This window comes from Pongo pygmaeus, chromosome 18 (genome assembly GCF_028885625.2).
Source record: "Pongo pygmaeus isolate AG05252 chromosome 18, NHGRI_mPonPyg2-v2.0_pri, whole genome shotgun sequence".
In the NCBI taxonomy this organism is placed as follows: Eukaryota; Metazoa; Chordata; class Mammalia; order Primates; family Hominidae; genus Pongo; species Pongo pygmaeus.
The window spans coordinates 65,169,021-65,191,659 of record NC_072391.2 but is presented as its reverse complement, the minus strand read 5'-3'; the positions used below and the strand labels follow the sequence as shown (position 1 = coordinate 65,191,659).

Sequence of the window (22,639 nt, the reverse complement as noted above, 5' to 3'; positions counted from 1 at the left end):
GAGAATGGCATGGGTTCAGACAAACACTTTTATACTAAAAGCTAGGGGTTAGCAGGACTGGAGCACACAGGCTGCCCACAGGTTCCTAGCTTGCAGGCTCTGGCTCTCGAGGTCCCACACGCCTGATGTCAATCACCTGAAGCCGCTCCAGGGCAGTCTGGAGGATTTCCACCATGCCTTCTTCCTTCTCGTCACCCTCCTCTGGCATTTCCGACTCAGGGAGCTGGAAGGCCTGGCTCACGTAGGTGTTCACAGTCTGCTTGTCCAGGCTGGGGTCGATGGTCATCAGGGCCCCTCGCAGCTTGGGCAGAGTCACTTCCTCATGGCTGCCCCACAGGAAAAGAGAGTGACAGGCCCTGACTCCTCCTCTCCGTGCCCCAGACTCCCAGGTGCCCTCCTCTGTGCTGGGCTGAGCAGTGGATGGTGCATGATGCACAGGGAGACCCAGGGGCTTCAGGGGCCCAGCCTGTGGGACTTGCCTATGGATGAGGGTCACTCACAGTTCTATGCCCAGCTCCTGCTTTAGCTGCTGTAAGTACTCGTCCTTCTCATCCATGTATTGTTCCCAGAGTTTTTGCACAAAGGGCTCACTCTGGCCCTCCTCATCCTGGGAGGGGCCACAAGTCAGGGGGAGGGCACATTGGCTAGGGTCCAGCCAAGGCTAGGGCAGGGGCCAGGCCAGTCCCCGGACCCCACACACCCACCTCCATAAACAGTGAGCGGTAGTTGAGCAAGTCTGCATTGCTGCTGCTGGGATGCCAGCCCCCTGCCTCCATCAGCTCCTGGATTTGCTCTTCTGTCTTGAGAGGGAAGGTACTCTTGAGGACAGTGCTGTAGGGGAGACATGAGGGCCAACAGGGACCTGCTGAGGCCTGCTTGTGCCTCTCTCCCTAGTGCTCAAAAGAGAGTGAGTTCCGAGGCTGTGGCCCTTCCCACCAGGTGCCCCTTTTCCCTGCAGATGCAGGAACAGTTGGGTAGGAGTTGCGGGTGGCCTGGACTGGCCTCTCACTTGAACTGCTCCATGGTTAGTAGCCCCTCGTTCTGACTGTCAGCATTTGTCATCTCCTTCAGCAGCTGGGCTACTGTCTCCTTCTGGGTGACATACACATTCTCACTCCACTATAAGGAGAGAAGCATTGTTCACTTGCTGTTCCTGGGAGTGGTGGGGGCAAAGCTGGTCTATGCTAGGGACAAAGACCTCTCTCAGTCTCCCCAAGGGGAATAGGCCCCAGCTCACCTTTCCCATCAAGACTGCATAGAACTGACTCATAACCTCGTTGGAGTGGAAGATCTTGATATTTTCAAAAATAGTGTAAGCCCAGGCCATGGCATCACTGGGCCCAAAGCGATGCTCCAGGAAATTGAAGAAGAAATCTGGGAACGTCTCTTTCTGTGGGATCGAGGAAATGCTCAGTCAGCCTGCCTTAGGGTTGGTTGGCCCTCATCCCTGGCACCTCTGGACCTGTAGAGGACTCTGGATCTGAAGACCACGCTGGGCCAGACTGGCTGGTGAGATCTGACCTGCTCCTCAGCAAGACGTTCCTTCCAGGCATCCTTGAGGAGGTTGACCACGTCCTTCTTGCTTGGCTTCTTGTTCTCCACGAGGCCATCAAACCGAAGAAAAGCAGGGATGGCTTCCCCATAGCCCTAGGAGGGAGGATATCAGCTCATCTCTGGACCCATCTGTGGCCCCACCCCCAATCAGGGAAGAGCCCCAGTTGGTTCCCCAGAAGCTTATCTGAGCAGCAGGGCATGGCTGTTCTGACTCTGGCCCAAGCCCCACTCCTGGGGCACCCCCCTACCAGACCAGGGAAGAAGTCTTTCTCCCGCAGCAGCCCCGAGCCAATCTCTTCCAGGAGCACATCCACCAGCTGGTCGCTGTTCTTGCCCTCAGCCAGCATCTGCCAGCGCTCTGGGCCCCCAGCCACCACATCTGCATGTGGGGAGAGGGAGCTGGAGTCTGGGCCCACATGTAAGCAGGACCTGGGGCCCCACCGCTGCCCTCACCTTTGCACTTGGTCCAGTCAGGCCGTGGCGTGGAAGTGCGCTGGATCTCCTGCAGCTCAGAGAAGAATTGGTCCCGCTCCTTCAGCGTGCTCATGTGCAGCTGCATCAGGATCTCATGCTCCTTGCGAACCTCCTCGTAGCTGGCTCTCAGGGTGTCCAGCTGTGGGCAAGGACATTGGCCCTGGCCCCCCACCTGTGAGACCCCGTCCTACCCTCCTGGCCCTGCCTGCCTGCCAGCACCTGCTCCTGAAGATCCTTGTTGGTCTTCTCCTGCATTTCAAAGTCCCTCCTGGGGACCACATCTCCAAAGTTGGCCTTCATGGTGTTGAGTTCCATCTGCGTGCGGGTCAGGTCTTGCCGGGTCATCTTAAGAGCCAGGGTTAACTTCACAGGGTCCTCCCCCCAGATGCCTGCCAGGGGAGGGGGCCCACCAGCCCGTGTCACCGTGGCTTTCTCAGGGGTTGCCTGAAGCCCTCTGCCCTTCCTGTTTGGGGTTCCCTGGTTCTTGCCCACAGCACTACCAGCCTAGGATTTCAGGCTAAAGTCTAGAAGCCCAGGAAACTGAGTACCAGGCCTCTCCAGCCCACTGGGAGCCTAGGCTGCCTCATCTACCAACTGTGTTCCTACAATTCTCAGTTCAACTCAGAAGATACATGGCCCTGGGGGAGGCAGGGACATCTCCCCTCTGAATGGTTATGGAATGAGCAGGTCTTAGGAATGTTGAATGAATGGGGCTTAGGGGTGAGACCAGACTCCTCCAGCATCTCAGAGAAGAGAGAAACCCGATTCCCGATTCAGGCTTACCTGGCGACTGGGCTAATGATATGTCCTCCCGCTGGTACCGCAGCTCATTCAGGTCTGCGATGAGGATCTTGCGGGCATCTCGCTCACTGAGGTAATGCAGGTACTCCTCAGCCAAGTTCTTCCTCAGTTTGGTCACCTGGCGAGAAGGTGGCTGTGTGGTCAGGGGCTGCCCCTGGACCCCTGTATGCAGCTGGTCACCCCAGGGAGTGGGCTGGGTGCTGGGGGGCCCCATCAGGGACTGTGAACAGGAAAGGTGAAAGAAGAAGGAGATTGGCCATTTCTGAGAATTCGGCAAGGTGCCAATGTTTCCCCCTATGGGGAAAGTGCTGAGCCTAGCAGCAGGGTAGAGGGTGGAGTTAGCAAGGCTCTGGGGGAAGGTGGTGGCTTAGTGTGTCACTCCCTGTAGAAAGGCAGAGCGGTGTAGGGGGTCACCCTTGTGGTGGGGTTGGCAGGAATTTGGGGACTTGGTTATCACACCACTTCCATTCACCTCGCTCTGCAATGAAATCTTCTCCTCATTCTTTTTGTCGATGATTTTTAGCAAGTTCATCTTCTCTTTCTTGAGCAGGGAGATTTCATGTTTCTCCTCAGCTTTCATGGCCAGGATCCTCTCATTGCAGTCCTCATTCACAGTGACAAGCTTGGCCTTCAGGGGCTCCAGAGCCCGAATCTTCTCCCTTTGGTGGGCTAAGCAGAGACAGGTGGGAGAGCTGCTTTGGGGCCATGGAGAACAAACAGCCAGAAGACACAGACCCTAAGGTCATGGGTGAGTGGCTATGTCGCTTGCAAACCCCAAGAATCTCTGCATGCCTTGTTCAAAGCCATGGTCCCTGTTTCAGGCCTTCCTGCACTTGATTTTAAACCAAGGGCAGAGTTCAGGTGAACACCGGGGTCTCTCCTGTGTCCTTTCCCCTACAGCCTTAAGTCCTGCAGCTGCACCATGCCCTGCACCTCCTGAGCCTGGCAGGGGAGCCTGCTGACTCCCAGAGGTGCTGACTCTCTCCTGGGGTTCACTCCATTTTCAACAGGGACTGCCCCACTATGCTTCTCAACGACAGGGGTGGTCAGGTGCTCTGGGGTGCCCTATCACGGAACAGTCTGTGCAGAATGGCTGAGGGGCCTTGGTGACCTCAAGGCCTAGTTGGTAGCTGCCCCAGCCCTGCTGTGGAGCACCAGAAGGTCGAATAGGATCTTCTCCACCCCTTCCAGGCTGGGGCAAGGAGGGGAGCTGCATTCCTTTTTTTTTTTTTTGCGATGGAGTCTTGTTCTTTTGCCCAGGCTGGAGTGCAGTGGCGTGATCTCAACTCACTGCAACCTCCACCTCCTAGGTTCAAGCAATTCTCCTGCCTCAGTCTCCCAAGTAGCTGGGATTACAGATGTATGCCACCATGCGCAGCTAATTTTTTTGTGTTTTTAGTAGAGACAGGGTTTCACCATGTTGGCCAGGCTGGTCTCAAACTCCTGACCTCAAGTGATCCACCGCCTCGGCCTCCTAAAGTGCTGGGATTACAGGCGTGAGCCACTGCCCCTGGCAGGAGGTGCATTCTTACCCAGCATCCCCTCATACGCATTCTTGATGGAGGATAGTAATGGCTTGTACGTTTTGAAGTCCTCTATGAAGAACTCAAAGATCTCTCTGTAAGGCTGGCAAGAAAAGGGAACCCATCATCTCCTGGCCCACAGCTGCCAACCTTAGTGAGGAACTGTTTTTCTTTTTCTTTTTTCCTGAGACGGAGTCTCGCTCTGTCACCCAGGCTGGAGTGCTGTGGTGCAATCTCGGCTCACTGCAACCTCTGCCTTCCAGGTTCAAGTGATTCTCCTGCCTCAGCCTCCTGAGTAGCTGGGATTACAGGCGCGTGCCACCATGCCTGGCTAATTTTTGTATTTTTAGTAGAGACGAGGTTTCACCGTGTTGGCCAGGATGGTCTCAATCTCCTGACCTCGTGACCCACCCACCTCGGCCTCCCAAAGTGCTGGGATTACAGGTGTGAGCCACTGTGCCTGGCACTGTGTTTTTCTTTATTGGGCTTAGTAGTATTCCGGCATGAGGCTGCCAGGTCACTTATATTCAAGTAAATGCCCTAGATACCACCCGGGTACCTCACAGTGCCATGGAGCCTGGGGGGCAGCTCTCTGGAGGCCTGTCCTGATACTGTCTCTGAGGCCTAGTGGACTGCCATGACCATAGACAGACCTCCACTCTGTGCCTGAGCCCCTCTCTGGCTCTCCAGGCAGCCAGCCTCTTGCCTTCTAGACACTGCATCATTGGCCTCTCACTTGTAACCTCTCCCCATCTTAGAGCCTGGTAGATTCAGGAGATTGAAGGTTGTACCCTTGCATCCTGACATGCAAGTAGGGGTGTGGTCCTCTGTCTCATTTGGATGCATGGGAGGTTTCCGGAGGCAGCATTGCTCACTGAAATGAGCATAGTCTCCAGAGTCAGCCCTGAGTTTGAAGCCCAGCCCCACTACACCATAGTGGTATGCTTTCTTCCTTATCTGTTCGGGAGATCGATGTAAGGCCCCAGCCCAGGGCCTTGCACTTGCACATAGCCAGCGCTCAGTAAATGCTTTAGTCAGTGACTAAGTCAAAAGGCAGGGATTCTCTACCATCATCCTTGTTTGAGCACATTTGGTGATTCTCTCCCTAATATACACTGGAATCTGGGTTGGATCTGATCTCTCTCTCTCTCTCTTCCTCTCTCCCTCCCTCCCTCCCTCTCTTCCTCTCTCCCTCCTTATGCATCTGGGCTGGTTCCTTAAGCTTGGGGTTGTTGCCACTGGGCTGGTAAACACGGTGTGACCCCTGCTTGCCCAACTGCGAGCATTCAGGCTCCATTCACTGATGTCCAGTGGCCCAACCTGGGTACTGGGGATCACAGAGCTGCAGGGACTGGGCACAGCATCCAGGCCACCTGACTCAGGTGAGGAAACTCCAGCCTCAGGAGACTTTCGGATCCACATTGCAGCCTTGCCTGCTCACTGGCATTTTCTTTTTTTTTTTTTTTTTGAGATGGAGTCTCACCGTGTTGCCCAGGCTGAGTGCAGTGGCGTGAACTTGGCTCACTGCAAGCTCCGCCTCCCAGGTTCATGCCATTCTCCTGCCTCAGCCTCCTGAGTAGCTGGGACTACAGGCATCCACCACCGTGCCCGGCTAATTTTTTTGTATTTTTAGTAGAGACGGGGTTTCACCATGTTAGCCAGGATGGTCTCGATCTCCTGACCTGGTGATCCGCCTGCCTCAGCCTCCCAAAGTGCTGGGATTACAGGTGTGAGCCACTGTGCCTGGCCTTCTTTTTTCTTTTGACAGAGTCTCGCTTTGTTGCCTAGGCTGTAGTGCAGTGGCACAATCTCGGCTCACTGCAACCTCTGCCTCCTGGGTTCAAGCGATTCTCCTGCCTCAGCCTCCTGAGTAGCTGGGACTACAGGTGTGCACCACCACTGCAGGTTTTGTGTTTTTAGTAGAGGCAGGGTTTCACCATGTTGACCAGGCTGGTCTTGAACTCCTGACCTCAAGCGATCCTCCTGCCTCAGCCTCCCAAAGTGCTAGGATTAGAGGCATAAGCCACTATGCCCGGCCTCACTGGCATTTTCATAGGATGTTTCATGCTTCTGTTCAGGGAAGGAGACCCAGGAGAGCTGGGAGAGGTGGGTCTCCCCTGAAGGTCTGAGGTGCTCAGTCCTTGGTAGGTGAGGCTTTTTTTTGTTTTTGAGACAGAGTCTCACTCTTGTCGCCCAGGTTGGAGTGCAGTGGTGTGATCTCGTCTCACTGCAACCACTGCCTCCCGGGTTCAGGGTTCAAGCGATTCTCCTGCCTCATCTTCCTGAGTAGCTGGGACTACAGGCGCCCACTACCATGCCTGGCTAATTTTTTTTACTTTTAGTAGAGACGGGGTTTCGCATGTTGGCCAGGCTGGTCTTGAACTCCTGACCTCAGGTGATCCACCCGCCTTGGCCTCCCAAAGTGCTGGGATTACAGGCGTGAGCCACCATGCCCGGCCGGTAGATGAAGCTTCTTCCCACCCTTCCCCTGCCCTCCCCAAGTTTATTCTGTGGCTCTGACCTGCAGCCTTAGTTCCTGGGTGGAATCTGTGCCCAGGTCCAGCAGGAGGAGCTCCTTGCGTAGGTAGTTTTCCAGTTCCTCCAAGTACCGGGGCTTGGCAGTGCGAAAGGGGTGCTGCTGGCAGTTCCTGCAGGGGACAGTGACTGATATGTGGCCAGCACCCCCATGGGGCCCTTGTGCCCTCAGTCTGGGGCAACACACGCCCCTGCCCTGTCTCCTGGCCCAAAGCCTGGCCCATGCCAGCCTACCCACCATGGGACTGACCCTGGCTTACCCTACTCGCTTCTGGTAGTCATCTGAACAGGGTTTTCGATTTTGCAAAATGGTCTGGCCACTGGTGTATGTGGGCCATGGGGACAGGTGCCCACCCATGGAGAACTGACCAGTCTGCAGGGAGGGATAGGTGGGGTTGCCATTGGCAACATTGCTCCCCTTCCTAATGTTTCTCTCCATCTCTCCTCCCCCAGTCCTGACTTTTTTTTTTTTTTTTTTGAGACAGTCTTGCTCTGTTGCCCAGGCTAGAGTGCAGTGGCACAATCTTGGCTCACTGCAACCTTCGCCTCCCGGGTTCAAGCTATTCTCTGCCTCAGCCTCCCGAATAGCTGAGATTACAAGCACCCACCACCATGCCCAGCTAATTTTCGTATTTTTAGTAGAGACGGGGTTTCACCATCTTGGCCAGACTGGTCTTGAACTTCTGACCTCGTGATCCACCCACCTTGGCCTCCCAAAGTGCTGGGACTACAGGCGTGAACCACCACGCCTGGCCAGCCCTGATGTGTTTTACAAACATCTCTCAACATGGTTCATAATTAAGACTGTGGGTTCTTGAGTTAGAGAAGACGGGTTAAGTCTCAAATGTCCCTTATTAGCTATGTCACAACTTCTCTGAGCCTTAGTGCTCACGTCTGTAAAATAGGGATGATGGTAGTCTTCGTCACAGTGTATTGATGTGAGGATGCAATGAGAAAGCATAGTCGGGCGCAGTGGCTCACGCCTGTAATTCCCAGCACTTTCAGAGGCTGAGGTGGGTGGATCGCGAGGTCGGGAGATCGAGACTATCCTGGCTAACACGGTGAAACCCCGTCTCTACTAAAAATACAAAAAAAATTAGGCCGGGCACGGTGGCTCATGCCTGTAATCCCAGCACTTTGAAAGGCCAAGGCGGGTGGATCACGAGGTCAGGGGATCGAGACCTTCCTGGTTTAACACGGTGAAACCCCATCTCTACTAAAAATACAAAAAATTAGCCGGGTGTGGTGTCGGACACCTGTAGTCCCAGCTACTCTGGAGGCTGAGGCAGGAGAATGGCGTGAACCTGGGAGGCGGAGCTTGCAGTGAGCGGAGATCACACCACTGCACTCCATCCAGCCTGAGCAACAGAGCGAGACTCCGTCTCAAAATAAATAAATAAATAAATAAATAATAAAAATACAAAAACAAAATTATCTGGGCGTGGGGTGGGTGCCTGTAGTCCCAGCTACTTGGGAGGCTGAGGCAGAATGGCATGAACCCAGGAGGTGGAGTGTGCAGTGAGCCAAGATCGCGCCACTGCACTCCAGCCTGGCGACAGAGCGAGACTTGGTCTCAAAAAAAAAAAAAAAAAATTAGCTAGGTGTGGTGGCATGTGCTTATAGTCCCAGCTACTTGGGAGGCTGAGGCAGGAGAATCCCTTGAACCCGGGAAGCAGAGGTTGCGGTGAGCCGAGATCACACCATTGCACTCCAGCCTGGACAACAAGAACAAAACTCTGTCTCAAAAAAAAAAAAAAAAAAAAAAGAGGGAAAGCATAATGTGTGCTTTACATGGACCCTGGTACTTGCTAGGAACTCAGTAAAGATTAGCCATTCTGGCCGGGCACAGTGGCTCATGCCTGTAATCCCAGCAGTTTGGGAGGCCACGGTGTGCGACTTTTAGCACTTTGAGGCCAAGGTGGGCAGATCACTTGAGGTCAGGAATTTGAGACCAGCCTGGCCACCATGGTGAAACTCCATCTCTACTAAAAATACAAAAATTAGCCAGGCATGGTGGTGCGCGCCTGTATTCCCAGCTACTCAGGAGGCTAAGGCAGGAGAATCGCTTGAACTCGGGAGGCAGAGGTTGCAGTGAGCTGGGATCGACCCATTGCACTCCAGCCGCGGGGACAAGAGTGAAACTCCATCTCAGAAAAAAAAAAAAGACTATCAAAATGGATGTAATTATTTATGTATGTATGTTTATATGTATGTATGTATGTATTTATTTGAGATGGAGTCACACTCTGTTGCCCAGGCTGGAGTGCAGTAGGGCGATCTCGGCTCACTGCAGCTCTGCCTCTTGAGTTCAAGCGATTCTCCTGCCTCAGATTCCCGAGTAGCTGGCCTGCCACCACGCCCGGTTCTTTTGTATTTTTAGTAGAGATTACAAGTGTGAGCCACTGCGCCCAGCTCACACCTGATTCCCAGCACTTTGGGAGGCGGAGGCAGGTGGATAACCTGAGGCCAGGAATTTGAGACCAGCCTGGCCAACATGTTGAAACCCCGTCTCTACTAAAGATACAAAAATTAGCCAGGCCTGGTGGTGCACGCCTGTAATCCCAGCTATTCCGGAGGCAGAGGCAGAAGAATTGCTTGAACCCTGGAGGCAGAGGCTACAGTGAGCAGAGATGGCACGACTGTACTCTAGTCTGGGCGACAGAGAGAGACTCTGTCTCAAAAAGAAAAAAAAGAGATAGGGTCTCACTATGTTGCCCACGCTGGGCTTCTCGAACTCTCCTAGGATCAAGAGATCCTCCTACCTTGTCCTCCCAAAGTGCTGGGATTACAGGCTTGAGTCACAATGCCCAGCCTAATTTTTATAAAAGCACAAAATAACCCTGGAAGACACCTGGGAGTTTATTTTTTATTTTTTTCTTAGAGACAGGGTCTTACTCTGTCACCCAGGCTGGAGTGCAATGACCCAATAACACCTCACAGTAACTACAAACTCCCGGGCTCAAGAGATCCTCCCACCTCAGTCTCCCGAGTAGCTAGGACTACATGGGCACACCACCACTCCTGGTTAATTTAAAAAATCTTTTTCGTAGATATGAAATCTCCCTGTGTTGCCAGGCTGGTCTCAAACTCCTGGTCTCAAGCAGTCTTCCTTCTTTGGCCTCCCAAAGTGTTAGGATTACAGGTGTGAGCCAGCCTTGTTTTTCAGAATTTTTTTTATTTATTTATTTTGAGACTGAGTCTCGCTCTGTCACCCAGGCTGGAGTGCAGTGGCAGAATCTCTGCTCACTGCAGCCTCCACCTCCTGGGTTCAAGTGATTCTCCTGCCTCAGCCTCCCGAGTAGCCGGAATTACAGGCGCATGCCACCACGCCCAGCTAATTTTTGTATTTTTAGTAGAGATGGGGTTTCACCATGTTGGCCAGGCTGGTCTTGAACTCCTGACCTAGTGATCTGCCCGCCTCAGCCTCCCAAAATGCTGGGATTACAGGTGTGAGCCACTGCGCCCGGCCCAGACTTTTATTTTTTATTATTTGTTTTTATTTATTCACTTATTTTGAGACACAGCCTCACTCTGTTGCCCAGGCTGGAGCGCAGTGGCACGATCTTGGCTCACTGCAACCTCCACCTCCCGAGTTCAAGCAATTCTCCTGCCTCAGCCTCCCGAAGAACTGGGACTACAGGCACGCACCACCACGCCCGGCTAATTTTGTATTTTTAGTAGAAATGGGGTTTCACCATGTTGCCCAGGCTGGTCTCGAACCCCTGACCTCAGGTGATCCACCCACTTCGGCCTCCCAAAGTGCTGGGATTACAGGCGTGAGCCACCGCGCCCTGCCGTTTTTCAGACTTGTAAAAGACCAGTCCTTGGCCGGGCGCGGTGGCTTTCGCCTGTAATCCCAGCACTTCGGGAGGCCAAGGCGGGCAAATCTCGAGGTCAGGAGACCGAGACCATCCTGGCTAACACGGTGAAACCTCGTCTCTACTGAAAACGCAAAAAAATGGCCGGGCTTGGTGGCTCACGCCTGTAATCCCAGCACTTTGGGAGGCCGAGGCGGTGGATCACGAGGTGAGGAGATCGAGACCACGATGAAACCCCGTCTCTAAAAATACAAAAAAAATTAGCCGGGCGCGGTGGCGGGCGCCTGTAGTCCCAGCTACTCAGGAGGCTGAGGCAGGAGAATGGCGTGAACCCGGGAGGCGAGATCGCGCCACTGCACTCCAACCTGGGCGACAGAGCAAGACTCTGTCTCAAAAAAACAAAAAAAAAAAACGCAAAAAATTAGCCAGATGTGGTGACACGTGCCTGTAGTCCCAGCTACTCAGGAGGCTGAGACAGGAGAATCGCTTGAACCTGGGAGGCGGAGGTTGCAGTGAGCCAAGATTGTGCCACTGCGCTCCAGCCTGGGCGAGGAGCGAGGCTCCGTCTCAAAAAATAAATTAATTAATTAGTATAAAAAAAAAAGACCAGTCCTCGTGTTCTGTATACTGTTTCTACCGGGAGAAAATGTGGCTACCCTCCTTTGCTTGCAGAGGCGAGTGGAAGCTGGAGAACCAGCTGCCAGGGCCGCGTCTTGGCTAGGTTATTAACAGCTGAGGGATCTCCGCCCGGGTGGCTGGAACGCAGTGCTCCCCGGCGCTCCGTGCTCTCTGCTTCCCCCTGTAGGTAAAAACGGGAAGGCGGCCCCGGAGGGACGGCGGGAGGGAACACTGCCCCCTGGTGGTTGATGCCGCGCAAAAGAAAGTGAGAATGAAAAAGCCTGGCCCGCAGAAAGTGGCAGCTGAGAAGGCTGCCCGGGAGCCTCAGAGCTCTCCGCTAGTCATCAGGTCTTTTGGGCTGCGCTTGGTCTCTGCGAATAATCCATACTGACCACCCCTTTCTCCTCCCTGGAGTCACTCCCGCAGGGGTGTTGGGAGTCCCCAGCCCCACAAAGTGTGTGGCCCATGTGTTTCCAAATTCCCCACGAGGGTCATGGTCACAGAAGGAAAACCACCATACAGACCATGCCGTTCCCCTGTGAGCCAGAGCTGTAAGTTTACTCAAATGTGTTTTTTATTTTATGAGATTTGGACAATGGCTATTTGCTGATTAATAACAATCCTATGATCATATCAACAAGAGCCCAAAAGTACTTAATAAGACAGCATTGGGGCCAGGTACAGTGGCTCACGCCTGTAATCCCAGCACTTTGGGAGGCCGAGGCGGGCGGATCACAAGGTCAGGAGATCGAGACCATCCTGGCCAACACGGTGAAATCCCATCTCTACTAAAAATACAAAAAAATTAGCCAGGCGTGTTGGCGGGTGTCTGTCCCAGCTACTGGGGAGGCTGAGGCAGGAGAATGGGGTGAGCCCGGGAGGCGGAGCTTGCAGTGAGCCGAGATTGCGTCACTTTACTCCAGCCTGGGTGACAGAGCGAGATTCCATCTCAAAAAAAAAAAAAAAAAAAAAAAAAAAGCCAGGTGTGGTGGTGTGCACCTGTAATCCCAGCTACTCAGGAGGCTGAGGTAGGATAATCACTTGAACCTGGGAGGCGGAGGTTGCAGTGAGCCGAGATCGTGCCACTGTACTCCTTCCTGGGTGACAGAGCAAGACTCCATCTCAAAAAAAAAATTAAAAAATTAAAAAAAAACAGTATTGAGCTCGGTATGGTGGCTCACACCTGTAATCCTAGTGCTTTGGGAGGCCAAGGTAGGAGGATAGCTTGAGCACAGGAGCTCAAGACCAGCTTGGGCAACATAGTTAGACTCTGCCTCTACAAAAAATACAAAAAATAGCCAGGTGTGGTGGCGCACTCCTGTAGTCTCAGCTACTCAGGAGGCTGAGTGGGAGGATTGGTTCAGTATGGGAGGTGGAGTCTGCAGTGAGCTGTGTTTGTGCCACTGCACTCCAGCCAGAGTGTCAGAGCAAAACTCTGTCCCCCCTGCCAAAAAAATTAGCTGGGTGTGGTGGCATGTGCCTGTAGTTCCAGCTACTTGGGAGGGTGAGGAGGGAGGATCACTTGAGCCCAGGCATTTGAGACTGCAGCGAGCCATAATTGCACCACTGCACCCTGACAGGCAAAAGCCTGTCTCAAAAAAAAAAAGACGGCATTCTTTTTTTTTTTTTTTTGAGATGTAGTCTTGCTCTGTTGTCCAGGCTGGAGTGCAGTGGTGTGATCACGGCTCACTGCAACCTCCACATCCTGGGTTCAAGCGATTCTCGTGCCTCAGTCTCCTGAGTAGCTGGGACTACAGATGCACCACCATGCATGGCTAACTTTTATATTTTTAGTAGATATGGGGTTTCGCCATGTTGGCCAAGCTGGTCAAACTCCTGACCTCAGGTGATCTGCCTGCCTTGGCCTCCCAGAGTACTGGGATTATAGGCATGAGTCACTGCCTAAATTAAAAAAAAATAATTTTTTTAATTTAAATTTCATTTCTCTTCTGATACCTTTGGTACAGCATTCATTTTTATATACAAACTTTAAAAAAGAGGAGTGGCGGAGAGATCCGGAGTGAACATGGTAGAGACGCATCTATTTCCTCCTGCCTTCACACACCTACTCAGCAATTATGGAGCTATCAACATTTGGCAGACATTCAGGTAGCCTGTTAGATTCTAGGGCCATAAAGACAGAAAGATACAGTCACAGCCTTGAAGGACCTTGGCAGATCTGGTGTGACCGTCCCAGTAGGTAGCACAGTGCCTGGTGTGTTGGTGGGAGGGGTGAGAAGTGACGTCCGCTGCAGAATGCTGAGCTGCACGGGAGGGATGTCTGTGGGCAGAGGCGAGTTCTCTCTCTGCCTAGGGAGATCCAGGAAGGCTTTTCAGATGAGGAGCAGGCAGCCAGTGTACACCCTTCTCCCCAAAGCCTGGTGGGCCTGGCCTCTCTGAGCCACACTCTCTGACTGAGAAGAAGCCACTCTGGTGGGCATGTTTCAGGTGGGCATGTTTCAGGTGGGTGGTACTATTGGGTTGCAGGAAGGGAGACGGATAGGGTCTGGGGGCTGACATTTGGGGTTCCAAAACAACACTGTCACTAACCAGTGTCCTTCGTTTCTGAAGAAGCTTGCGATTCTGGGTGCTCTTGTCTTCTGTGAGAAAGGATTCGTCTATGGTCACTCCTGAAGGCCGTGGCTGTAATCTGCACAGAGAAGAGAAAGCTGATGGTGGGTGACAGAGTCCAGAGTGGGAAGAGAACCCCCATCCTTCCTAGATCCACAAGGCATAGCCGTCTCCCCGAGCCGGGCTCTGGGTCTTCCCAGTGCTGCCTCCGGATTCCCAGAGAAACTGCCAAGCAAGTCCCTGGCCTTGGTTCCAAACCATTTGCTTACATTCCCAAAAACATTATTTTCATCACCAAAATTTCACCAACTACTGCAGCAGCAGGACATCCTCCCCATGAACCCAGAGAACCCCATGGGCCTATACTTCCGTTCAGTGTTCAACTGTGGCTGTGATATTGGTTTCACGTACACAACTCTGGCACACTCTGGGGCTGTGATACAAAGGGCAGGTGCTGTAGGACAAGAAGCACAGGGTCTGGGGTCCAGGATCTGGGGTGTGAGTCTGAATCCTGCACTTACTTGTGGCTGATAGGGTCTAAGGGCTGACATGGGGTTCTAATAGGACCACCCTCAAGCAAGTCATTTAATATTTCTCAGCCTGGTTTCTTCACAAAGAAGTGGGGAGAACTCTTTTTTTTTTTTTTTTTTTTTTTTTTGAGACGGAATCTTACCCTGTCACCCAGGCTGGAGTGCAGTGGTGCGATCTCGGCCCACTGCAACCTTCATCTCATGGGTTCAAGCAATTCTCTGTCTCAGCATCCTGAGTAGCTGGGATTACAGGCAGCTGCCACCACGCATGGATAATTTTTGTATTTTCAGTAGAGACAGGGTTTCACCATGTTGGCCAGGCTAGTCTTGAATTCCTGATCTCATGATCCACCTGCCTTGGCCTCCCAAAGTGCTGGGATTACAGGCATGAGCCACTGCGCCCGGCCAGAGACAACTCTTGCTTTGCCTATCTTACATAGTTGTGAAATTTATTTTATTAATTTATTTATTTTGAGACGCAGTCTCACTCTGTCACCCAGGGTAGAGTGCAGTGGCGCCATCTCAGCTCACTGCAACCTCCACCTCCTGGGTTCAAGCAATTTCCCTTCCTCAGCTTCCTGAGTAGCGGGGACTACAGGCCCCTGCCACCATGCCCAGCTAATTTTTGTATTTTTAGTAGAGATGGGGTTTTACCATGTTGGCCAGGCTGGTCTTGAACACCTGACCTCAAATGATCCACCCACGTCCGCCTCCCAAACTGCTGGGATTACAGGCATGAGCCACCGCGACCGGCCTGAAGTTTAAAAAAGAATTAGCTGGGTGTGGTGGCGGGTGCCTCTAATTCCAGCTACTCAAGGGGTTGAGGCAGAAGAATCACTTGAATCTGGGAGGCGGAGGTTGCAGTGAGCCGAGATCGCACCACTGCACTCCAGCCTGGGTGACAGAGTAAAACTCTGTCTGAAAGCAAAACAAAAAAAATTAGATGTGCATCTGGGCGTGGTAGCTCGTGTCTGTAATCCCAGCACTTTGGGAAGCCAAGGCGGGCAGATTGCTTGAGCCCAGGAGTTCGAGACGAGCCTAAGCAACATAGTGAGACTTTGCCTCTATTTTTATTTATTTATTTATTTATTTATTTATTTATTTATTTATTTATTTTTATTTCTGGTTTCAAACTCCTGACCTCAGGTGATCCGCCTGCCTTGGCCTCCCAAAGTGCTGGGATTACAGGCGTGAGCCACTGTACCCAGCCAATTTTTTTTTCTTTTTTTTTTTTTTGAGACAGAGTCTGACTCTATTGCCCAGGCTGGAGTGCAATGGCGTGATCTCGGCTCACTGCAGCCTCTGACTCCCAGGTTCAAGCAATTCTCCTGCCTCAGCCTCCTGAGTAGCTGGGACTACAGGTGCAGACTACCTTGCCTGGCTAATTTTTGTATTTTTAGTAGAGATGGGTTTCACCATGTTGGCCAGGATGGTCTCGATCTCCTGACCTCGTGATCTGCCCACCTCGGCCTTACAAAGTGCTGGGATTACAGGTGTGAGCCACCGTGCCCGGCCTTTTTTTTTTTTTTAATAAATAAAAAAAATGAGATATGCAAAATACCATGTAAACGGCAATGAACTGCATAGATGTTCATTATGACAGTAGAACAGGAAAAGCCTCTTAGAACAGCCATCCTAGGAAGGCATTTGGGGACCAACAGGGAGGGCTACTGTGGGCAGGCAGGCTCAGGTGGAACAAAAGGAAGAAGTAATTCCAACAATCCATGGGGTGGGGGTGTGTGATTTATGTTGCCAGATAGATCTTGTGTTCACTCCTCTTGCTTGCTGGTGATTTTGGGCATGCCGCTTAATATCTCTGAACCTCGGTGTCTTTGCTCTTAAAAGTAGGATTAGGACTACCCAAACTCCAGGGAAGCTGAGAGCCCTAATGTGAACCCAGTTGAGAAACTGCCCTGTAATGCTCCTCAGCTATAGTCCATGGAGTGGTAATATTCCAAACCCTAGTCCTCTATTGCTTCTCAACATTGGACAAGTGTGAGCAAAACACATAGAGTAAGCAGTCAGTGAGGAGAAGGAAGAGTGTCTGCCCAGATGAGTTTGGGTGTGAGACAGTCTTGGAGACCAACAAGATACAACACATCAACCCCAAGTGCTCACTGGGTTAAATCAATACCTTCTTATCAAGACTAATCTATTATTTGCCGGGTGTGGTGGCTCAAGCCTGTAATCCCAGCACTTTGGGAGGTAGAGGTGGGCAAATCACGAGGTCAGGAGTTCAAGACCAGCCTGGCCAACATAGTGAAACCCTGTCTCTACTAAAAAAATACAAAAATTAGCCAGGTGTGGTGGCGGGCCCATGTAGTCCCAGCTACTCGGGAGGCTGAGGCAGGAGAATCTCTTGAACCCAGGAGTCGGAGGTTGTAGTGAGCCGAGATGGAGCCACTGCACTACAGCCTGGGCAACACAGAGAGACTCTGTCTCAAAAAAAAAAAAAAAATAATAATAATAATAATTAATTCTCCAAACTCTGCTCTTGCTCATGCTGGAACCACCAGGAAAGGCAAGGTAAGCAAGAAAATTGGGGAATTCTATAAATTCTGAGAAGCTGTTGAATGGAAAAGTTCAGTAGGTAACAGACGTTGTTAGTTTTGAATATCAAAGGAGACAACATTATAAAACAGACTTAAAACAAGGCAAACCAAACACCTGCTAGGGCCTGTACACTTATCCAAAAAGCTTAGGATGCTTGAGCTGGGTGTGGTGGCTCACGCCTGTAATCCCAGCACTTTGGCAGGCCGAGGTGGACAGATCATGAGGTCAGGAGATCGAGACCATCCTGGCTAACACGGTGAAACCCTGTCTACTAAAAATACAAAAAATTAGCCAGGCGTGGTGGCACACGCCTATAGTCCCAGCTACTCGGGAGGCTGGGGCAGGAGAATAGCTTGAACCCAGGAGGCAGAGGTTGCAGTGAGCTGAGATCATGCCACTGCACTCCAGCCTGGGCAACAGAGCGAGACAGTCCATTTCAAAAAAAAAAAAAAAGGCTTAAGATGTATTATGTTAAATATTTTATGGTAACCCTCAGAGGGGAATGGGAAACATTTATATTTCTACCTCAAAGCTGGACCAAACTCAGTTATTTATTTATTTATTTATTTATTTATTTATTTATTTTGAGACGTAGTCTGGCTCTGTTGCCCAGGCCGGAGTGCAGTAGCATGATCTTGGCTCACTGCAACCTCTGCCTCCCGGGCTCAAGTGATTCTCCTGCCTCAGCCTCCCGAGTAGCTGGGATTACAGGTGAGCACCACCACGCCTGGCTAATTTTTGTATTTTTAGTAGAGATGGGGTTTCACCATGTTGGTCAGGCTGGTCTAGAACTCCTGACCTCATGATCTGCCCACCTTCGCCTCCCAAAGTGCTGGGATTACAGACATGAGCCACTGCACCCGGCCTCAAGCTCTGTTATTTAAGTGGTAGTAGGCAGTGGGTTTGTCAGGGGTGTATCTTGGTATTCAGTGAACGCAAGCTGCTGAGTTCCATCCATCAAGTGCCAGGGTTATGAGGGTGAAAGGAGAAAAGCCAATAGGGAGGAGAAACCTGCCCCAGGAAAATGCACAATTCGAAGGTCCCTTGCAGAGGGTCCTGATGACATGTTCCACAGTGCTAAGGTCTAGGCTATCCATCATGCTGTCCCTCTTTAAAGGGAAAGGATGAGGACACCCACGGTGTCTCTAAGAGAAACAGTCAGTCTGGCCCAACATCACTAAATACTGGTGAATAAGGAATATGGTAGATTAATGATGTTTGCATTTTTTAAAATTTTATTTATTTACTATTTTTTGAGACAGGGTCTCACTCTCTTGCCCAGACTGGAGTGCAGTGGCCCGATCTCAGCTCACTGCAACCTCCGCCTCCCAGGTTGAAGCAGTTCTCCTGCCTCAGCCTCCCGAGTAGCTGGGATTACAGGTGCATGCCACTACCGCCTGGCTAGTTTTTGTATTTTTAGTAGAGAAGGGGTTTCACTATGTTGGCCAGGCTGGTCTTAAACTCCTGACCTCAAATGATGCACCCACCTCAGACTCCTAAAGTGCTGGGATTACAAGCATGAGCCACTGCTCCCGGCCTGTATTATTTATTTATTTATTTATTTATTTATTTATTTGAGACGGAGTCTTGCTGTGTCTCCCAGGCAGCTGGAATGCAGTGGCGAGATCTCAGCTCACTGCAACCTCCTCCTCCTGGGTTCAAGCGATTCTCGTGCCTCAGCCTCCGGAGTAGCTGGGATTACAGGCGCAAGTCACCATGCCTGGCTGATTTTCTTTTTTTTTTTTTTGAGACGGAGTTTCGCTCTGCTGCCAGGCTGGAGTGCAGTGGCATGATCTCGGCTCACTGCAACCTCCACCTCCTGGGTTCAAGCGATTCTCCTGCCTCAGCCTCCTGAGTAGTTGGGACTACAGGTGCAAGCCACCACACCCGGCTAATTTTTGTATTTTTAGTAGAGACGAGGTTTTACCATGTTGGCCAGGATGGTCTCGATCTCTTGACTCCGTGATCCGCCCACCTTGGCCTCCCAAAGTGCTGGGATTACAGGTGTGAGCCACTGCACCTGGCCAATATTTTGTATTGCTATTAGAAACAGGGTTTTTGCCATATTGTCTAGCCTGGTCTTGAACTCCTGAGCTCAGGCAATCTGCTCTGCCTTGGCCTCCCAAAGTAATAGGATTATAGGGGTGAGCCACCGTGCCTGGTTGTGCTTTTTTTTTTTTTTTTTTTTTGAGACGGAGTCTCGCTCTGTCACCCAGGCTGGAGTGCAGTGGCGAGATCTTGGCTCACTGCAAGCTCCGCCTCCCGGGTTCACGCCATTCTCCTGCCTCAGCCTCCTGAGTAGCTAGGACTATAGGCACCTGCCACCACGCCCGGCTAATTTTTTTTTGTATTTTTAGTAGAGATGGGGTTTCACCATGTTAGCCAGGATGGTCTCGATCTCCTGACCTCGTGATTCACCCACCTCGGCCTCCCAAAGTGCTGGGATTACAGGCGTGAGCCACCACGCCCAGCCATTTTTTTTTTTTTTTGAGACGGAGTCTCGCTCTGTCACCCAGGCTGGAGTGCAGTGGCGTGATCTCGGCTCACTGCAACGTCTGCCTCCCGGGTTCATGCCATTCTCCTGCCTCAGCCTCCCGAGTAGCTGGGACTACAGGCGCCCGCCACCACACCCGGCTAATTTTTTTCTATTTTCAGTAGAGACGGGGTTTCACCGTTTTAGCCAGGATGGTCTCGAACTCCTGACCTTGTGATCCTCCCGCCTTGGCTTCCCAAAGTGCTGGGATTACAGGTATGAACCACCGCGCCTGGCGTTTTTTGTTTTTTTTTTTTTTAATAGACAGGGTCTTGCTTTGTTGCTCAGGCTACAGGGCACTAGTGCGATCACAGCTCACTGCACTCTCTCGAACTCCTGGGTTCAAGTAATCCTCCTGCCTCAGCCTCCTGAGTAGCTGAAATTATTATTATTATTATTATTATTTGTAGGGACTGGGTCTTACTATGTTTCCCAGGCTGGTCTTGAACTCCTTACCTCAAGTGATCCTCCCACCTTGGCCTCCCAGAGTATTGGGATTACAGGCATAAGCCGTCATGACCAGCCCTGTGCTTCTTTCTTAAAATGGATGGGGATTCTCTTTCTGGGTCTGCTTCATATCCTTTTCATAGAGAATGGCAGTTTACTAAATTATTCCTGTGCTGGGTAACAATTCTGTTTCTCTCTCTCTCTTTTCTTTTTCCTTTTTTTTTTTTTGAGACGGAGTCTCACTCTGTCGCCCAGGCTAGAGTGCAGTGGTATGATCTTGGCTCACTGCAACCTCTGCCCTCTGCCTCCCTGATTCAAGCGATTCTCCTGCCTCAGCCTCCCAAGTAGCTGGGATTACAGGTGCCCGCCACCATGCCTAGCTAATTTTTTTTTTTTGAGACGTTGTCTCGCTCTGTTGCTGAGGCTGAAGTGCAGTGGCAGAATCTCTGCTCACTGCAAGCTCCGCCTTCCAGATTCACGCCATTCTCCTGCCTTAGCCTCCTGAGTAGCTGGGACTACAGGCGCCCACCACCACGCCCGGCTAATTTTTTGTATTTTGTAGAGACCGGGTTTCACCATGTTAGCCAGGATGGTCTCGATCTCCTGACCTGGTGATTCCCCTGCCTCCGCCTCTCAAAGTGCTGGGATTATAGGCGTGAGCCACCGTGCCCGGCCTCTTAGGGACTTTCGTAGGCTTTTCTCTGTCAAGGCAGCAGACCCTGAAGGATGAGAGTTTAGGTGGGATTGGGTGGTGTTTTTTTTTTTTTTTTCTTCCACTGGGAATGAGTAGAATGGGGGACACTACATTCATTCAACACTTACTGGGTGCCTATTACATACAAGAGCTGTGTCAAGAGCTTCACATATTCTGCCTAAATGTTCCCAACAATGTTTGTGGGGTGGACTGTATCATTCCCATGTTTGAGATATATAAGCTGAGGCCTGGAACTTGAAGGGTCTTCTCTGAAGTCCCAAAACTAGAAAACGATTTAGCCAAAATTTTTGTTTTAATCCGTATATATGGCTCTCCAGGCTGATGGAGCTGGTCATATTTTGCAGTACCCAGAGGCTATATATACATCTGAGTACAGGCAGAAGCTACCCAGAGGATGATCTCTCCAGGCTTCTAAAGTATTTCTTTACTTGTACAATGGTAATATTACTATTTTATACAGTTGTTGTGAGGACTAAATATGGTACGTAGGCCGGGTGTGGGGGTTCACGCTTGTAATCCCAGTTTGAGAGGTCGAAGTGGGAGGGTCGCTTGAGTCTAGGAGTTCGAAACCAGCCTGGGCAACGTGGTGAAACCTCGTCTCTACAAAAAACAAACGAATAAAGAAACACCCAAAAATCAGCCGAGCGTGGTGGCGCATGCCTGTAGTCCCAGCTACTTGGGAGGCTGAGGTAGAAGGATCGCTTGAGCCCGGGAGGTCGAGGCTGCAGTGAGCCGTAGTAGTGCCACTGCACTCCAGCCTGGGCGACAGAGCGAGATCTTGTCTCAAAAATAAAATATTTTAAAATGTGGTATATAAAGCATTTGGCATATAGTACATTCAATACAAGCTGGTTGTTACTAGTAATGATAAAGTGCGCCTGCCCTTTTGCTAGCATGTAACGTCTTCACTGGGCTAAATCAGCCTGATTCCAACCGTTCCTGCAACCATTGACTCTGTGGTGCTGGAGCCCTAGATCAATGGTCAGAGGCCAGCAGAAGTCCGGATCAAGTGCCATTTCCCTCTCTAGAAGTACTCAAACCCTCCTCTCTGCCCTCATCCCTGCCAGCGCGTACCTCGACGCGGACGAGAAGCTGTGGTACCGCGACTGCTGGCAGGCCATGACCCACGGGCAGGCGGGCAATCAGCACCCGCGGCCTGGGAAGCTGTGGTAGTGTACAGCCCGTCGCCATGGCGACCAGGCCCCAGAGGCCCCCGCGGCGAGGGCGGAGTCAGGGATGCGCCACGCCCCCGAGCCTAGCTCCCGCGGGCTGGGAGGAGGATAAAGTAGCACAGGTGGACTGGGACCCGGCAGCGGGTGCCCTGAGAGTCAATCACTACAGACGATTTGACCCCAGGTACCAGAACCGAGGCAGGGGGCTGAACAGAGGCCATGGGGAGGGAAGTGTGCTGAGAGGCCGGAGCCGCTTTGCCGGCGGGAATTGTAGTTTTCGGTGTCCCGACGTCTCGATGGGACAGGCTTATGGCTGAGGAGGGTTGTACTACATCTCCCAGAATTCTCTACCAGCCCGAGTTGCTCCGCCTCTCGAGAGCTCTGCATTGTGGGGTATGGAGTTCGAAATGTGGCGAGGCGTGTCAGTGTCCAAAGAGAGGTGCCGGACTCGGACTCGGTTTCCCTGCGGCCCAGGGAGGCTCACGGGCCATTGGCTGAGCGGGGCGGATCTGGTCCCGCTCCTCCCCGCCCCCAGTGACACAATAGTAGCTCCCTCCAAGATGGCGGCAGCGACGGCAGACCCGGGAGCTGGGAACCTGCAGGCTGGGGACTCCTCCGGCGGGGGCGCTGGGGGCGGGCTGCCGTCCCCTGGGGAGCAGGAGCTGAGCCGGCGCTTGCAGCGCCTGTATCCTGCGGTCAACCAGCAAGAGACTCCGCTGCCGCGTTCCTGGAGCCCCAAGGACAAATACAACTACATTGGTCTCTCCCAGGGCAACCTCCGCGTCCACTACAAAG

The 22,639-nt window shown here is 52.0% G+C and overlaps 2 protein-coding genes across 11 annotated transcripts in view; one reads left to right on the top strand and one right to left on the bottom strand.

Annotated features, from left to right (window-relative positions):
* Positions 1–10: 10 nt before the first annotated feature.
* TSNAXIP1 (translin associated factor X interacting protein 1) lies at positions 11–22,334 on the bottom strand. 10 transcript variants are annotated; one of them, XM_054453978.2, is made up of 17 exons: positions 21,747–22,334; positions 13,874–13,973; positions 13,493–13,633; positions 7,148–7,260; positions 6,874–7,000; positions 4,362–4,455; positions 3,302–3,498; positions 2,812–2,947; positions 2,248–2,417; positions 2,008–2,167; positions 1,803–1,933; positions 1,522–1,647; positions 1,238–1,390; positions 1,010–1,119; positions 705–831; positions 501–607; positions 11–326 (listed from the first exon to the last, which is right to left on the bottom strand). In XM_054453978.2, the coding sequence occupies exons 1-17, from the start codon at positions 21,791–21,793 to the stop codon at positions 86–88; spliced, it is 2,280 nt and encodes a 759-aa protein (XP_054309953.2). In that variant the 5' UTR covers positions 21,794–22,334; the 3' UTR covers positions 11–85. The 10 variants fall into 10 exon arrangements, with proteins under 10 accessions (XP_054309953.2, XP_054309954.2, XP_054309955.2 ...); XM_054453979.2 differs by lacking the exon at positions 13,493–13,633 and having other exon boundaries at positions 1,803–1,960; positions 21,747–22,206; XM_054453980.2 differs by lacking the exon at positions 13,493–13,633 and having other exon boundaries at positions 21,747–22,206.
* RANBP10 (RAN binding protein 10) overlaps positions 22,107–22,639 on the top strand; it is an 85,579-nt gene continuing 85,046 nt past the window's right edge. The window contains exon 1 of the mRNA XM_054453988.2: positions 22,107–22,639. Within this exon, the coding sequence (XP_054309963.1) occupies positions 22,240–22,639 (400 nt within the window). The 5' untranslated portion in view covers positions 22,107–22,239.

Bases quoted from the DNA above. Each gene is read 5' to 3' on its own strand.
- TSNAXIP1 (XM_054453978.2), bottom strand. From the start codon at position 21,793: ATGGCCTGCCAGCAGTCGCGGTACCACAGCTTCTCGTCCGCGTCGAG. The intron at 7,261-13,492 runs GTCCTTCAAGGC...CCCTCCCTGCAG, and splicing joins GTCACACCAGATCTGCCAAG to ACTGGTCAGTTCTCCATGGG. The intron at 1,648-1,802 runs GTAGGGGGGTGC...CCTCCCTCCTAG, and splicing joins AAGACTTCTTCCCTGGTCTG to GGCTATGGGGAAGCCATCCC.